Consider the following 18193-nt stretch of genomic DNA (forward strand, 5'->3'; position numbering starts at 1 on the left):
ATGCCAGTGTATTCAGTAGCTTTTAGTAGAGAAGTTTATGGTACTACCCTGTATGCTCAAAACAAGCCACGCACAGTCACACAGGGTAGGCACCGTGCTATTGTTCTGTCTAATCTCCTAAAATGACCTTGTTTCCTGGGTTCCTCACAGAGATCTTGGGAATAGATAATTTTGTAGCAATGATGGAAAGACAGGTTCTACTTTGCAGGTGGTTCACGATGCCTGAAATACATAGCCAAAGTTACTGGGGATATCTGATTTGTAGCAGTGCTTTTGTATGAGTGGCAGAGTACGCAAATAATCTACCTGTAAGTAAGTTCACAGTTATGACTGAGTAGAGAAGTATGAGGAAATTGAAACAGCTTCAGACAAAAGCCAGAATAAATTTGGGCACGTCTCTCTCCTGTGCATATAGACAACCTCAGGTGTGTGAAAAGAAAACTTAGGGGAAAGGATACTTGTTTTTAATGATGTTTCCTTATCAGTAAGACGAATGCATTTCCTTTCAATTTTGGTTATAATTCCTGTTTTCTATGCAAACACTGTTAACTGGGGAGTAAGCCACCTAGTATACAAAACAGTGACGTATGCTTATGAGACTCATTTAGGGATTCTTTGTATACTTAGGCCAACATCACAAAGTCTGAAAGATCTTGAACGTGTCCTAGAATGAAGGGAAAATAGGTGTTGCAGTATTATATGCTGTACTGCCTGGGCCCTTGCATTTCCCACTTGGTAATTTGGGACAAAAATACGGGTGCATATTCTATCAGATGTTATCCTGCCTGATAATCAAAAAATCTGGACAAAAAGTAGTTCTGTGGAGTTTTTTGTTTTAGTTGGTTTTGTTTAAAGTTTGCATGTAAGGAGAAGGAGACAGCCACCTGTCTTGATGATAACAGTGGGGGGATGAGTAGGTGCAAGGGGGACTTACTTTAACCCCTGTTCCTCTGGCGACTTTGTATATGATAAGAATTAGGGCAGAAGGATTAATCTGCTATTCTCATGTTCTGATTCAGAGATCCTCCTTTTTTTGATTATGACTACACTCTCTAAAAAAGAGACATAAAATTTAAAAGGTTTAAATAAAATTTTCTGCTATTATATGATGGTTATGATGCAAAGAATAAATTTGTGCATCTTCTCAAGAGACAGAACCCTTCTCTCCCCACCTCCATCAGGTTCCCCCCCTATGTGAACAAGTGATATCCTCGACCTCCTGAAGTTAGTGGCAATGCTTCATTAGGTCTATTGTTGTATCCAAGACTGAGACCAGGCATGGTTAAAAAATTATTATGGAAAAATTCCAGGAAGGTGGATTCTTTTTTAGGTACGCACTGAATGATTGCTTAGAAAAAGCCTCAATCCAAACAGTATCAAATGGCTAGATGGATGTATTATGATGACAAAATAAATATGGCATTAAGAACAAAGTATGTCTTCCAAAGGTTGAATGCAAAAAACAAGCCAACAAAACAACACATCAAAACAGTAATTGCTATGCTAACCTTTCATACTGAAATCGTTGGGGGGGGGAATATAAAATCAATTTTAACCTTTTTTTTTTGTATATAAAAACTGCTCTGTACATAGTAATTTGGTAGTTCTGTCTTGATATTTAATTCTATAGAATAGTTCAGTTGGAAGGGACCTATAACAATGATGCAAACACATGTATCATTTCACTTCGGTCTTAAAAAGTTTCATGTGTCAAGGACTCTTACAATTATTGCTGACAGCATATCAACTCCTAAATGCAATATTGATTATACAGGTTTTATAGGTAGTTTCCTTGGCTGCACTTTTCCAGGGACAGGATGTAAATTAGTCTTCCCTTCTTGCCAGAAGGACCATGATTGGGTACTGCCAAAATGGGGTAAAAAAAAAAAAAAGTAACCAATTCCTAATGCTTTCTACTCCAGTCTTATTAAAAAGTACATAGAACAGATGTTAAATAATTAAGTTGCCTTTCACAACTGATGGCTGTAGATATAAAAAGAGGATAAATGGTTTTTATAAATATACAGGAAGATAGATTTACAGAGCCAACCAATAGAAACTACATACTGAAACTGAAAACATTTTAGTGTGCCAGGCATATGCTTAGAATAAGGAAAGCAAGACAGCTAAGCATCTCTTGGATGTGCTGAGGTGTTCAAACTTCTCAGTGAAAAGTGAGAAAGACTGAAGTGCACTTCACATTTCTCCTTTAGTTTTATTCACTTTGACTTGATGTGAAAGTAAGAGGCAAATTGCATGTGGTTAAGGTCCACCTTTAGGACTGACAGAATCACAGAAGCAGTTTCTTCTGTGGCTGCATCACAAAAACTGTACTGCTGCTTGAATTTTCAGGGGCACCAAAATGGAAAAATTTAAATTCTAACAAAGTAAAATAGTCTCTGGACAGAAAGCCCATGTTTGCAGTGAGACTTAAATCCATGGTCTCCTGCTGTTAGACCCAAAGCACCTTTCCCTACATCCAGATTAACATTGATAGGAACATGGTGAAGAAGCACCCTTGTTTCATTCAAATGCACTGGTGTGTGCAACTGGTTTCCAGGAAAACAGAGAGTAAGCTATGCATTTCTGAAATACACAGTTCCTCAATGTTCAGGAAGTGTTAAGAACAAACCTTTAATGCTTTCTCTTCACCAATAAAAATTTTGTGCTCTAAATGCAATATGTAGCAAGATGGTAGGGAAAAAATTAAGGCCAGCCTGTTTGGTCAAGTTGAATGAAAATGAGGGGTGTTACAGGGGGAGATGCTAGATACCTGCAGGATAAAGGTTGTTTCTACCTATTTTTACTAAAATCTTATGATTCAGAAAATTATTATCAGAGATTCAGAACCCATTAAACAACTTGTTATAATCTGACTACTTCTTTTTGACAGTGTGTCTAATTTAAAGATGAATTACACTTGCACTGAAGGAGAAGAAAGAAATGATGCACTGGAGTGCAAAATCTGTTACCAGAGATTTACTGTTCACAGTGGTAAGCCCAAAATCTTGGATTGTCTTCACAGCATTTGTGCTAGATGTTTGACTAAAATACTTCATATAGGAGGCGGATCTCCCTGCGTTAGCTGTCCCTTTTGCCGCCATGAGACAGAGTTGCACGAAGATGAAGTTGAAGGACTCCCCAATGATACAAACATTATGTCCAAGCTCATATTAAAAGACAAAACAGCATGGAATTCTGACTGTAACGAAGTAGTTTTAGCACCAAAAAATTTGGCTTATTCAAGTTCTTCCCACAGATCATCAAACTGCTTAGTTATTACAATTATGGAAGTACAAAAAGACTGCCCAAGGACTCCCAGTCAAAGTACTGCCTCCAATTATTATGCTGACCATGGCACTGAGTCAGTATCTCTAAGTTCTCACAGTCAGCTGGACCAAGATCTCTTTTCAAAGCTATGGAAGCATGTCCCCAGAATACTGGTATGGCTGCTTGGATTTCTTTACTTTAGTTCCCTCCCTCTTGGGATCTACTTACTAGTGATTCAGAAGGTGACCCTAGGTGTTGTGTGTGTGAGTTTTGTTCCCTCCAGTCTAACTGTATGTCTCGTGTATGGCTTCTGCCAGTGCCTCTGTATCAGCTTTGTGAAGAGCAGTCACAAATTCCGTGGCAAAGTGTTTTATCAATTGGTAAATTTTTAACTAAACCATAAAACAACTTAATTGCAGACTTTAACCTTTATGGACTGTTAAAAACGCATATAGTATGACATATACGTATTTTTGTTAAAGCACAATAACTTGTGTGCATACTAGCAAAATGACAAGATTGTGTTTTTTCTTTTACTGAAAAAGAAAAATGGAGGTTACTATCACCTGTAACTGTCACCTGTTCCTTAAGTAACAAACAGTTTTAGACCACCACCTCATTAACTGTGAACAGAATAGATATTTGAAGGTTATTTATTATTTAAAAAAAAAAAAACAAAAACAACCCACACCCTGTTTCTATCAAATACATTGTCACTGTTTTAAAAAAAAAGATGGAGATCAGAAGTGCTCTGTGTATGACCTGTTTAAAAAAAGAGCCCCATTACAAGCTAGTTTGGACTTGAGTCAAATATTTTCTGATGTCAAAGGGAAATAAAGTTGCATTAAATATGCCGCTCTACAGCCAGATTTTTCAGAAAAGTTTTGAGTTATGAGCATTATGACAAAGAAGCTTGTAGCTGAATCTTAAAGGACCAATTAAATAAGTTTAAGTAAGCTTTAATATTTTTCATGATTCAGTATGCCTGAAGAATTATCTGACATAACCCAAAGTATATAAAAGTAGAAATTAACCTAATTTTTTTGAAAATTAAAATACCAAAGTAAGTTTTGTTTCTTCAACATAGTTCCTCTGCAAAAATGTTTTCATTTTCTGAATATTTATATTCAACCTATTTGATACTGCTCTGTTATTTTCTGAATTTCATATGGTTGTACTGATAACCTACAAAACATTTTGCACAGTGAATTACTTTAAAGTTTGTTTAAAGTAATTGCTAAATCCCAAATTAAAAATGGGTATTTATAAAGAGAATCACTTTTAATTTGCTCCTTTACTTAAGCGTACACGGTTTAAAATATGTAATAAAGCTGTGTATATAAATATCTACATGGTTTGGGGTTTTATTTTATCAATAACGTATTATTTAGCTTTAAAGACTTTCACAGTGATTCTGTGTTTAATAACAGATCTGCCAGATCTTGATTTATTTTGAGGCTTCTCAATGAAAAACAAAAACATAGGATTTTTGTTCATTTACTTTCTCCAAAAGAATTCACTAGAATGAAGAACTCTGGACCAGAAGACCTGATCCACTTTTATGTGCAAAGCACAAATGACCTGACTTTTCCTTTAGAGGGAAGTGATCTAAAGGGATGGAATTGCCAGCTTTTTGAACAACCACTGTCCATAGGGTACGTGCCATATGTTTCCCGTGAAGAATGGCTGTCCCACCTGGCCGCCTTTCTTCCCTCCCCTCAAATAACATTTGCAGTGATGTGAAAGAAGCCCCAGAGAATCTTTTGACGCACACACATGGTGCATCTGACCTGTAACATGGTTTTGGATGAGCTTGTGCCTGCTGAGATAGGAGGCAACGAATTCACCAAAAGGTAAACGTAAGATACCTGGTTACGTCCAAAAAGTAGAAAATACAGACTCACTTTGTAGGCACTTGTAAGTAACTCCAACCTGTAGGCTAGAAGCTTTTCTCTCATCATAACCTAAGGACTGTATGATCTAATTCATAGGATATAATTTGTATTTCTTATCTTGAGTTTCACTGAAATAGCTGAAGATGGCTAAAAGCCTATGCAAAACACCCTTTCCTAAGATAAGAAATAGTGCAACACTCACATTACCAATAGTTCTATCACCCTGTCAGAAGTATTACCCTTTCAGAAAAATGAATGCATGTTAAATACTATTATCACTGGAGACAGAGTACACATAAATACCTCATAAGAGGTTTATCCTCTAACTCAACATACAGGCAGTTACACAATTTGTGATTTCCTGAAGCAGCAGAGATTCCTCCAGCTGATATAATCAGCCTAATAAGACCTCCAACCTATCTCATTCAACTAAGTAGGAAGTAAGTAATATTGAAGCAAGCTGCTGTTCAAGTTTCATGGTTGTTAGAATTGTGCATGAACCATGAAGGCAAACATGTATCTTCCAAGGGAAGAATCCTTTTGCCTTTCCACATTCACCTAATTTTTTATCAGCAGCACCTGAAAAAGCAATGTGTGCAATATGGCCTGTCCTGTCTGAGGAACTGCATTACATATTGGGATTAAAAAAGTCTTGTGACTAGAAAGAACCAAACTAAAAACTTGACAATGTATTTAGACTTATGAAAATACCCTTTTTTATATGTAAAACAAAAGAATCCCCATAACTTTCCATAAATCACTGAAGAGAACAAATTAATAAAGCTTCTATTTAGAAAAGTGGATTACCTGACTGGAAGTGTTAAAGAAATTAAGGTGTTTTCAGCAAAGAAACAAATGATACTAGCTTTTAGCAAAGTTCAACTAATATGATAACCAAGTAGTAGATGATATTTTAAGGTGTGACTGTTTAAGCCCTCTGATTTACTGACAAAAATTAAGAGCAAAAAAGTTTTGCAAGTAGATTAATCTTACTTTTGCTAAATCAAAACAGCAATATTTAAGAACTTTACTTACAGGCTGTTTTTTCTAATTTCCATTAAAAGTTGATGGGTTAAGAAGGATTTTTTAATTTTATTTTATTTTGTTTTGCACTTAAAATTCACAGCATGTACTGCATGTAAATATTTTAATTTTATGCAAGTCTCTTCTCTATCCCTTATAGTAGTCACAGATCTATTAAGTTGCAGAAAATCTGTATTTAAGAATACAAGCCAATGTCTTAGTAGGGGAGATGTTTTCTAAATTTAGATAGACATGAATGAGGGTAAAAAATGGCTAAAAACTTTTTATAGCTGTATTAGTATAATTAGAGAATTCTTTTATGGTAGTGTTTCATGCGTTTAGGTATTTTATGAAGGGTTCCTTACAAATTATAGCTATTTTTCAGCTTACTGCGCTCTCTTTACACCTAGGATTTGGTTTATTTTCTTTCTAATTCATGGGCTGTATTGATTCTTACAAGGGAAGTGCAGAAGGAGCTGGTCTCCATTAACATAGCGGTACACATTTGTGTCATTTGATGCAGGAATAGCAGCGTCATGACTGGAAAAGTGCAATGTATGGAGACTCTCTGCTTTTGGGTAAACTGCACAAACTTGACAGTACAAAACAGCTTTTGAAAGTAATTTATATTACTTTCTATATATAGAAACAAATATGCCAGGTATCCTTCTCCTTCCTTTTTTGAGTTTACAGTAAAAGCAATTACTGTAGCACAAAAGATGTTAAAATAGATAATTTTCAAATGTATTTCATGCTATACACTGTTATACTGCAGTTAGACACTATGCTTTGTATTTGTTTAGACAGTTGTAAAGATAACCTCTAATGTATTCTCTAATTAGGCTAGATGTTTGAACATCCTCTGTGTTTCTAAACCTCCTATCCTATGGCCATATGAAAGTACTTGAGGATAACTGTACACTCAAGATATGTTCTTCATTCTTCCAAATCTAATTGTAATGGACTTCAAGTTGAAGCATTAGTGCAGCCTCAAAAAAGTAGAAGAGAGAATAATCAGGCTACACTACAGAGCAAAAATGAAACACAAAGTATAATTTTTAATTATTTTTACAACTAGTCATAATTCTCCAAGTAATGATGCAAATGAAATGACCTGGCAGACATGCAATGTACAAATACAATGGAAAAGATATTTGTGAAAACTATAATGATGATCCATTTTGCTTTTTAAAAACTCTTTATGAAATAATCCGTAAGTCTTTCATAAAAACACTGACACAGATTAACTACTGACTTCTCTCATTAAAAACCCAAAACATTTTACATAATATTTAGCTTAGAAATACTGCTTACCTTAACCTTTTCTTCCAACCTTCCTAAGCGTAGACTACCTTCTACTATTTTGTTGAGAACACCATGATTCTCATTTTCCAAACATTTGGCCTGCAAACATATAGTATACATAACTCAATGTAATCATTACTTTAGACAGGGCAGACAAAATACATAACTGAGGAAGACAAAGCTATTCTGTTTAGAGCTCCAATAGTCTGAAGAACCAAGATGGAAAAAGAATCCTGAAAATTATTCCAATAATGGCTAATTAATAATTTGTCAACTGACTGAGAATACTATCTCACTAACAAAATAATACCTTGAAACAGTTTTATTCTGAAAGGATCATAGCTACTGATACTGTAAACCCAACCAATTCCGCATATTTTTCTACAGATGTATGTATGTTATGTAGGGATGCCATTTGTATGCATGAGACTCATCCTTCTGGGTCAGATTTAGTAGTCTGGTCTCAAGATCCCTTGAAATTGGCAGGACCTGTAACTACCTATATCACTCCAGAGACATATATCCTTTCACAGAAGTCAAAATTAACTAGCATCGCTGAAGTCTTCAGTCAGTGACATTTTGATTTACTGTGTGGTAGCTGAATCATACAATACAAGAAAAGAATAATTTTGACAGCTGCTAACTCAGGATTACAGTTCATCATCAGTGTTGTACTATCAAAATTGTTTTAAATAAATTTGTTGCTGCTCTGTTTTACTCTTACTGGATTTATAGTAGGCTGTCACTGTTCCTGGAAACAGTAAATTTAAGACTATCCATTTATTTTTGTGGAGATGGGGTTACTATGGATTTTTTTTTTTAATCCTCATTAAGGAAGACTATAGACTAATTTCTTAGAGTGCTGTACCCTTTCTGGTCTCCCCATCCTTCTCGATTAAGTTTACATAAAATTAATTTTAATGCTTTAATTCAATTAGTGAAGTGAAAAAGAATAAGGCTAGGGTAATAGCAGTAGTTGAAAGGAGTAAATAAACCTGACATTACTGAATTTTGAGGTGAGGGGAACAATAATATGTTTTTAGTTACACGTCATGCTCAGTAGTGGCTCTTCACAATTGTTAGGGTCTGGCTCTAATTTTTTTGTTTGTTGTTGTTTTCTAGGCCTTCCCATTAGACAACCTTATCAGATTACCTGACCACAAGATACCTGCCGTCTAACTTTCTGCTAAGGTAGGCTTTCAGTTCAGCAATTAGAAGTAGGAACAAGTTGCTCTGATTCAGCTCTACCAGGCAGCAAAGTAAACTGGGTATTTAAAGGTTTTACTGATACTAGGCTATTTCAGTAGAAAAGTTTGTCTCAGAGTATCTCTGCTGTCAGCCCAGACACAGTGAATTAATAAAAAAAAAAGCAAGACTTGTGTGCTCTTTAGTATTTAAGCCACAAAATGGAAAAATAATGGACAGCAAGTAAATATGTATCACCATCATACAAATACACAAGAGAATGTGATCCAAAAGGAAGAGATAAATTCTGGTTTGCATGACAAGACTGGCTTCTAATTGCTGGATCAGTTTACACCTGTCTGAAGAAAGACTGGCCATAGTTGACTGCATTTTGGGCTGCTTTCCACAGACAACCTCTGAGCTTTTTGCACATGTATGAAACTTGATTCTTCTAGTGTGTACTTTCAGGTGTAGGTTTCAGAAGGGAAGAATATGATGTCAAATACTGCACACTTGCAAAGTTACAGTTTACACTACCTTGTGGTGATTAAGGTTATGTTAAGACAGCTTTCCTTTTGAAACAGGCTTTTACTACTAAAAGTATTCTGTACATCCACTAGGGTATTATTAAGCCAAACAGCACATCTTGTACTTATAGGTAATTCTGGATCTCTGTGATATTTCTAATATGGTATGCTGAACATTTGAGAGTAGATGTACCAGAGATTGAGAGATAAGAACTAGTTCCCCTAATTTCTAGGAGACATTTATTGTGCCTAGTTTCACAATCCTGAAGTCCAGTTTGCAAGGATTTGAGTTGGGTCACCAGAGTTCCTCTTCTAGAATTAGGAACTAACTGCTATAGAGTCTTTTTATCCAGCACTGATGACAACCTTTGTCTACCACTTGAACAAGAGAAGCAAAAGAAGCTTTAGTTTAACAAAGTTTTGTGAAATGGTTTCCAGGACCAATTTGAAGACGGAGTACCAATATGTAAAATTTAAATTTTGTCCAAGATCTTGTAAAGGAAACAAAGTGTGCCTATAAAAAGTCCAGTAACTTCCATGCCAGACACTTCCGCTAAACAGAAGCTGTTCCAAAAGTCTCAATCAGCCTGTCAAAATGACTGCTCACCAAAAAGGGGCAGTAACATGCATGTGCTTCCACAGCAGAAGGTCCATACAGATCACTTCAAGTATAATATCATATATATAATGTTTATAATACCATATATATAATGTATATAATACAATAATCTGTAGATTCAGAAATGGATATTAAAAATTTATGATTGCGTGCTATTTTTCAATACATGTAGCTTCAACAAGTGAAGCCAAACTCTAAAATCAGATGTAAAAATTATTTTAAACTTGATATATACCATTGCAGACCCTAAGACTGATGTGAGTTAAGGCTTAATTATGTTATTTCCAGAAACCAGGGTAGTTGCTTTTAACCACTTTTCTATAAAATAATCTTTTACTGTTCCTGTCCTATTTGCAAAAGCCTATTTAAATAGCTAAATCCTTAAATTGAAAGCAGAGCTTTTTTTTTTGATGATGCAAATTAACATCAAATTGTGCTAGTAGGATGATAATTGCGTGAAATATCACTTAAGTCATATTAATTATTTAAAGGTACTTACCAAAAAAATAAGATGATCACGTTCCTGAGCTATCTTCTCCACCACACCAATAAGGTTTGTTAGATAGTGATGAGCTGCAATTTCTTTTTCCATTGCTTCCTCCAACTGCAGTTTCAAAAGACCTATTTTCTTCTTTAATCGCCTATAAAATTAACAGAAAAAGGAAAATCTTCAGATTGGGGATTAATAATGGCATTAGAAGAACTTGCATTGCATGTGCAAATCAACTTGTACAAGTTTCAAGCAATCAAATATGCTGTTAAAGATGCATTGGCTCAAAATATTTGCAATGCTGGAAGTATCATTTCCCACTTTTGGGGGCTGTTTTTCTTTACAATATGTTGTGTGAATAACAACAGTAACAACGATTCAAAAGAACAATTTGCGCAATGGCTACAAGCTCGTATTTCCTAAGAAATACAACAATAATATTGTTTTTACTTTTTAAAGTATTGTGAGCCCACATCTGAACCACTTGGGTGCATGAGAAGGTCTGCAAATAGTGTAATACCCTATTTTTCAGGTAAGTACACAATTTATTAATTGCTATAGCTAACTATTAGCATTAAATATATATTCTTAATTTGCATGTAGACATAGAAAAGTATGCATGAAAACATATAAAGCTTAGCAAAGTTACTTTACAACCAGGCCTTTAAATGTGACAGATGTGTTTAGAAAACATGCTTTTTCTGTAATAAGTAGAAATTACACACTGCGGGATGTCAGACAATATTTTTACAGATATTTCTGCTGTTATTTTTAGAAATATGAGTATTTCTACATAAGAAAATAAGAATACGATATGACCTGTTCATCTTTTGTGTCATTTCCATCTCAGTTTCCAGGATCTTGTTGTCAGCCATTAAGTTATTTTTCTCTAAAAGCAGCTTCTTGTTTTGAGCTTGCAGTGATGCTATCTTTCCCATTAAATCTTCCACCTCACAGCGCTTTTTCTCCTGCTCCTGTTGTAAATGGCTGCAAAAACAAACAGCGTGGAACAGGCGTCATGTGTAGACCTGCCTCACTAAAAAGCTAAGTTACAGTAAGATACCCATGTTGAACATATGAAAAAGATACATTGAGAATGCTTACTATTCAGTGGTGACATCAGAGAGGTATTACAATCTCATGACACATCAAATCATGAAAGAAACATAATACAAACAAAATCATTCAAATAATTCATCCTGACTGCACTTGGAATAGAATTTGAATTATAAATATATCCTATATAGTCCAAATGTATTCCCTTCCTAACTTTTTTTTTTTTTAGTAAATTACTAGCAATGCCAAAAAAGGTCTGAGAACTCCTCAGGAAGGCATTGTACCAAGAAACAGTAACTTGCACTATCCTAGGCTTGAAAGCAAGCAAATTTACAGAATATCTTTAGAAAAGTATTATTTTACAGACTATGCTGCATGACAGCAGTTTTGTGTTGTGTTGCTTTGCGTTATTTCCATATTATAAAGACTGGAGAAACGTAGTATTTTTAGTTTAGAATTTCAGGATCCTTCAGACATTTTCCCAAAGATGGGAACATTTTATAGACAGTGTTGATAGAATTTTTGTCAAATTTAATTGCTTCTATTTTTAATGACTCCTCTTCTTCTATTTAAAAAGTTACATTTAGCAGTAGGTACTCTATACTAGAAACACTTCTACCGATGTCTCTAGAGCTGGGATTTCCTTCTGTAATTTTGTCTACAAAAAGCAAGACAATATTTTTCAACTATTTTTTTACCTTTCTTTGTACTTTGGTAGTTACTTTCATAGATTACCAGCATGTTTCCACTCACCTCCTACCTAGAGAGTGATGCATATGTGAATTTTTTCATGTGAATGCTTTGCAGAATTGTTTCTCTGTGCACCATATGTAAACTCATACCTTTTTAAATCATTCACCAAAGCAAAGTGCTCCTCTGCTGCTATTCTGCTATCCAGTTTGGCTTTCAGCTCTTCACAAGTAGAACGCAAAGCTTCCAACTGTTTCTGGTACTCTGCTATCTCTTCTTCTTGACATTTTTTCTTATCTTCTAAGATTATTATCTGTTTGGTCAATTTTGAAGCTTTTGGAGGGAAAAAAAAAAAAACAAAAACAAACTTGGGTACAGCAGAATTAATTCAATCACATAGTAAAACTAGAACTAAACCAGTAATATGTTAATTCCTAGTTGTTCAGAGCATTATGTAACAGTGGATTTGACAGTTTTGTTTTGTATTTTAACAGTTTGGATTTTTTTTTTTTTGCTGTCTCAAGCAAATGAATATATGGCAGATGAATAAAAAATTTCAGAACTGGAGTTTTGCTATATAGGTTCACTTAAGGAAACCATTCTCATCAGCGACTCACATTAATCACACACAATTAAATGTTTTTCAGAACATCCTAATCCGTGAATTAAGATTCAGTCTTGCTTTTTAAACTTCACTAAGAAATCTTACTTTCAGTTTTGGAATTTTAAACTATAACATGCTTGTTCTCTTTTTAATATCCAGTCAGAAGGCTATTAACAAGAAATATCCAGAGGAATCTGCCGATGCAATAAATAACTATCAGCAGAAAAATTAATCTTGGTCAAGAAATAACATTTACAAGCAAGACAAGGAATATCAAGTGTTCCGAATTCAAGCAAATACAAACCTCTGATAAAACAGCAATAGATAACAGATTATTACTTGAAGATGCATGTAAATTTAAATAGTATCAAATTATAAAAGTGTAAAATCAAATACTGCTACTGATGATATAATTAACTATATTTTTATTAAGCAATAAACATTGGTTACAAAGCAGAAAATGAAAAAACCCCTACAAATTCTAAACTGAACATTTAAATAAGCAAATAATACCACACACAAATACCAACCTGTAAAGTTTAAAGTGCTCTTAAATTATGAAAATGACTGTATTGCTGTTTAACAGTTCTTGTTACTTTTGATTTGCTTCCTCTGAAAAATGTAGTATGCTGTGCAGTGTCAATAGGTGATAATGACATTTCTTTTCAGTATCAGTTGACATCCAGAGCTTGATCTTGTATTAGTGTTACATGCATTCAGTGATGCTTTGTAGGCATATATGGAGTTGCAAAAAAATCCCAAAACCCAGAAAAGCCACCAAAACAAATAAAAACGCAGAAAACCAAACCTGCAGTACCATCTTTGGTGTAGTTCAAATGACTAGCAACTCAAGCGCTTTACCTTCTTGGACATGTTGTTTGTGACTGTCTTTTGTTTTAGCCTGTTGAATTTCGAGTTGTTCCATCAACAATCTGTTTTCTTCCAAGACCAGCTTGGCCTGAGTTTGCAGCTGCTGCCTGCAATGACAACCAGCTTATAAATAAAATATAATTCAATTACTAATTTATGTCAAAAGAAAAAACACAACTGACTTCCACCAGTGTAAACTTATAAAATCGTATTTGAACGTCTTTAAAAAAAGTAATTAAAAACCCTTATTGAAAGCAATGTCAGAAGCCAAGGTAAGCTTATTAGAGACATGAACTCACAACCCTCGACATGTAAATTATTTTAAATAGTGTTTTAAACCTTTGACTAACTAAAGCAAAAATTCCCTATAGAAAGAAGGAAAAATGTGTATGTGTGAACTAGAATCATAGCATCATAGAATGGCTGAGGTTGGCAGGTACCTCTGGAGGTCATCTGGTCCAATCCCCCTGCTCACTGTATAAAAATGCCTGAAGGGAGGGTGTAAAGACAGAGCCAGGCTCTTTTTAGTGGTGCCCTGGGACAGGACAAGAGGCAATGGGCACAAACTGAAACACAGGAGGTTCTCTCTGAACATAAGGAAAGAGTTTTTCACTGTGAGCAGTGCAGCTAGCTGTCCAGAGAGGTTGTGGAAGAGGCAGCTTGAGTCATAAAGTCCTCCTAGTGTAGACACTGTGCCATACGATACCTTCCATACAATTACCACCTGTGTCATGAGTGCAGTAAGAATTTCTATGTTCACTACTCACAGGGGGTGCTGTTCCAAAACCTGTTACACTGGTTAGGAATCATCTTCCAATTTCTACTTTAAGTTTATGGTGAATGAACACCCAGATGTTGTTCTAATAACACTGTCTTCAGTCCTATAAATGCAGCTTAAGTAGTTCTTTGTATACTCCATAACTCCTTTTCCTGATGTGCTTACAGAAAGCAATATCGTCCTTTCTCAGCATTTGTTTTGCTAAATGAGAAAGGCCACTCTGTCTAAACTCTAAATAAAAGGGGACCTCCATTTCTCCTTGGCTACACCACAAACCCTTCCAGCTTTGTTTCTCTGTACTTAAATATGGATGACTGGGACTCTCCAGAGTTTTCCATATAATTGTGTTGTTATTGCCCAGCCTCTACTAGAAGGACCTATTCTAACATACCCCAGGACTATACTGCTTTTTTTTTTTCCTTTACAGCTGTTGCCGTAAAAAGCTCACAATCATCTTGCGATGAACCAGTACGACCAGTCTCTTCCCCACCTCAGTTACCAACTGATGAATGCCTGACTTATGTAAATTGTTATTAAGCCTCATATGTATTTTATACTACTTAACTTCATTATGTTTGCATTGTTTCACTTCTCAAGAACATCAAATTCTTCTAATGCCATATTCCAATACTGTTTTATATTAATGAAAAACTGATGTCATTGGCACATTCCTAGTCTTAGTAGAAGTGTAAAAGTTAAGTATGTAACCTGCAAGGTCTGGGACAGAATTACATGGGCTTCAGGTGCAAAACTGCACATTCACTATAGAATCTTTACTGCAAAGTTATTTCAGGCATTGCAGATCAGCGTTGTTGCAACAGGACATAATCATGACTCTATTAACTCTTCAGCAAAACTTAATTTGCTTGAGGGGAACAAAATTTTTCCTTAAGGTCTGTAATCCTAAAGTTTGCATGTAACAAGTAGAATAATGAGTAGCTTTTAAATTAATTTCTAGTAATATAACTTGCCATTCTGTAGGGGTAATAAAGTTATTTTTATTTAATTGCTCATGCAGGTCTTCATTCTCCTTCACCAACTCTTCAACTCGTACTTTAAAATTCTTCATATCCTCCTGGAAGACAAACGACTCCACATAAAATTCTTTAGAGGTAAGGATTTTGTTTTAATTTTTACACCAACAAAAACTTTTATAAATAAACATGCCTGGGTGCCTTCTAATTCTTCTGTTAACAGCATGTTATCTCACTACTCACTCATCTTCAGTTCAGATGTGTATACTTAACTTCTAAATTGCTTCATCAATTTAGTAATATTTGATTTAAAATAATACAGATATTTGAATTTTACCACATTTTTTTGACAAGCGTCATTTGAATTAAGCAAGTTGCAAATGCTTAAAATATGGATTTAAAAAACTGAATTCTGGAATTTACTACATGATACTATACATTTTCAGTATGACTAACATGAATTTGTATATGGTAGGACAATACAGTGAATTTACAGTAATATAAAACCCTCTGTGTTTTCTGCTCATTTTATGGCTTAATTTTTTGAAGGAAAGAAATTACTTTGCAAAGCTATAGCAGCTCTACTCTGAAGTAAATCACTATTTTTCAAAGATTCAGTGACAAAAAAATACTTCTAAAGAGCAAAAAGAATACCCATTCCTTAAATAACTAAAAATAAATATTCTTCTACCACAAAATCCACAGGCCTGTAACTGGAAGAGCAGCTTTGCATCACCATTATGAATGACAATAGTAAATTCATTCTACCACTGATTGTGTTTGTGCTCTCTGAATAGAGTAAACCATAATTCTTGTACATCTCAGTGTAATGCCTGCTTCTACATCTGAACAGGCTGACAAAAACAAGCAAGCCAAGTAGGATAAGATAGCACAATAACTATGCATGGAAAAGTAAAACAAGTCACTTCTAATTTTAGGCAGAAAACAGCTTTGGCAAATCTCTTTAAAAAAATGTCAGTAATTTATTTCTGCTTTAGTGTAGAAGTATATTTTCTTTAAATGGCAACTTGCCTCATGTTCAAGATTTAAATCTTCCTTTTCTCTTATTCTATCTTCATATGCCAACAGAAGAGGTGACAAATACTTCATATCCAACTTAAAAAAAATTAAAGAATCAATCCATATAAATCAATTACAAACCATAATCTCATCAATATTTTTACTACTTCTCCTGCCATATACTACTAGTTTTAAAAGCTATTCAGGGTTTTCGTATATGCTTTGCAGACAGAAGTGCAGGACTTATACAAGCACACAGACCACCATATGCAAAATGATGCTGCAGAAGCACTTAATAGCACCATTTTAGGAGCAAGCTTTGGAAAGGACAAGGCTGGATGCTATACTTGCACACTTCACTAAAAAGCAGCTATTACTTATCAGTATATGTAACACAGCAGAACGTGGATGCAAATGAATACAAAACCGAACTGAAACACTACAGTGAATACAGTTAATAATAATCAAATTTAGCCCAGATTCATTAGTATGTGGGAAAGGAATTTTTACACTCTTGAACCTGCATCTTTAAAACTAAATACATACGTATGTGATTCTTGGATATTATAGCTAGAAAGACAGAGCAGAAGGAGGACTTTCTTATTTCTGTATAGTTCTGAATAGCAATGAGGAAGGAAAATTTAAAGATCTGATTAGCATTTCAAGGAGAAATTGTTTGACACATTACAAATGCATTCAATTTCACAGACTATTTGCCTTCTCCTTGCCAGAAGTTCATAGGCTACTAGTGGAGCCATGACCATTCCTACCATCAGAATCACTGAAATATGCTATTTTCTTTTAGTATCATCTTAAAAATAATCACAACAGAAGATTAACAATTAAGAAGATTAACAATTAAGCAACAGACCTTGAAGCAAACTATATGTTAGACAATACTAAGTGAAGATGGTATTTATGATTCTCAGGGTAACAGTACTTCTACTTAATTTGCATGCAGTAGTTCAAAGTTGGTGATTGTATGCACTTTGTAGCTTACTGTAAATTCAACTGGAGCTGCACACATTCATTGCCAAGTTCTGCCCTACATCTTTTTATGCAACAAACTTAAACATTTATAATATTCTACTAGTACGTGATAGTTCAGCAGAGTAACCAAATAATATCCTGAATATTTTGGTTCCAGTAAAGAAATTCTACTACTTTACTTAAAAAGGAATGAACAGGTAAGTGAAAATATTATTTTACTTACCAGCCACGGTGGTGGTGGTCCTTTCACAGGTAAACTTTTCAGTTTTAGATGCTGAAGTAGATTTTAAAAAAGATACTGAAATTATTTCCTGCTTTTTGAAGCACCAACCACCGTCCACAGCAGTCACAACTATTACGCCAAACAAGCTTATGTTTCTAATTACATATTTTGCATATGTAACACACACTCAAAGTCAACAAAACTGTAAGTTCAATATCTCACTTAAATAGGAGAAAGTTGTCACTTCTGAAAGTTAGACTTAACAATAAACACTTATTTTCAATTTCAGGAAAAGCCTATGCTATTTGTAGACTTTGTGGCAAATTTTGACAAAATAGTCTTAAAAAAAAATCAAAGATGAATGAAAGGACAATGGGACATTTCAGTAAAAACTGCCATTATAACCAAGACTCTCACCTCTTCTTGGGACAATGGCCTGAATTTAGTTTGATAGCGACTTAATTCAACATTTAAACGATGGACCGTCATTTTCAAAGCATCATTTTCATCTACCAGTTCTTGTGCTTGTTGTCTGAGAGAAAGTAATTCTGTAGCCTCCTCTATTAAAACAAACATCCAACAAGAAAGTTCAATCAAGATTCAAGAAATGTTCACAATAATTTGTTAATTGTAAAGAATAAAAATCTCAATAAGCTAGAATCATAAGAGAAGTC

General features: G+C 34.6%; 2 protein-coding genes across 2 annotated transcripts in view; one reads left to right on the top strand and one right to left on the bottom strand.

Moving 5' to 3' along the window:
- The window catches only part of CEP89 (centrosomal protein 89), a 40581-nt gene that overhangs the window by 12111 nt on the left and 10277 nt on the right, over positions 1-18193 (bottom strand). The window contains exons 9-17 of the mRNA XM_059824854.1: positions 17937-18079; positions 17520-17570; positions 16319-16402; positions 15280-15387; positions 13526-13637; positions 12213-12393; positions 11134-11301; positions 10324-10465; positions 7503-7592 (exon numbers count right to left, since the gene is read on the bottom strand). Coding sequence (XP_059680837.1) covers positions 7503-7592; positions 10324-10465; positions 11134-11301; positions 12213-12393; positions 13526-13637; positions 15280-15387; positions 16319-16402; positions 17520-17570; positions 17937-18079 — 1079 coding nt within the window. The remainder of the gene's footprint in view (positions 1-7502; positions 7593-10323; positions 10466-11133; positions 11302-12212; positions 12394-13525; positions 13638-15279; positions 15388-16318; positions 16403-17519; positions 17571-17936; positions 18080-18193) is intronic.
- Positions 2910-3662, top strand: LOC132318232 (E3 ubiquitin-protein ligase RNF182-like). The gene has a single exon (XM_059824864.1). The coding sequence runs from the start codon at positions 2910-2912 to the stop codon at positions 3660-3662; it is 753 nt and encodes a 250-aa protein (XP_059680847.1).

This window comes from Gavia stellata, chromosome 15 (genome assembly GCF_030936135.1).
Source record: "Gavia stellata isolate bGavSte3 chromosome 15, bGavSte3.hap2, whole genome shotgun sequence".
Taxonomy (NCBI): Eukaryota; Metazoa; Chordata; class Aves; order Gaviiformes; family Gaviidae; genus Gavia; species Gavia stellata.

What these genes read in the sequence shown, in the direction of transcription:
- LOC132318232 (XM_059824864.1), top strand. Translation starts at nt 2,910, where the DNA reads ATGAATTACACTTGCACTGAAGGAGAAGAAAGAAATGATGCACTGGAG.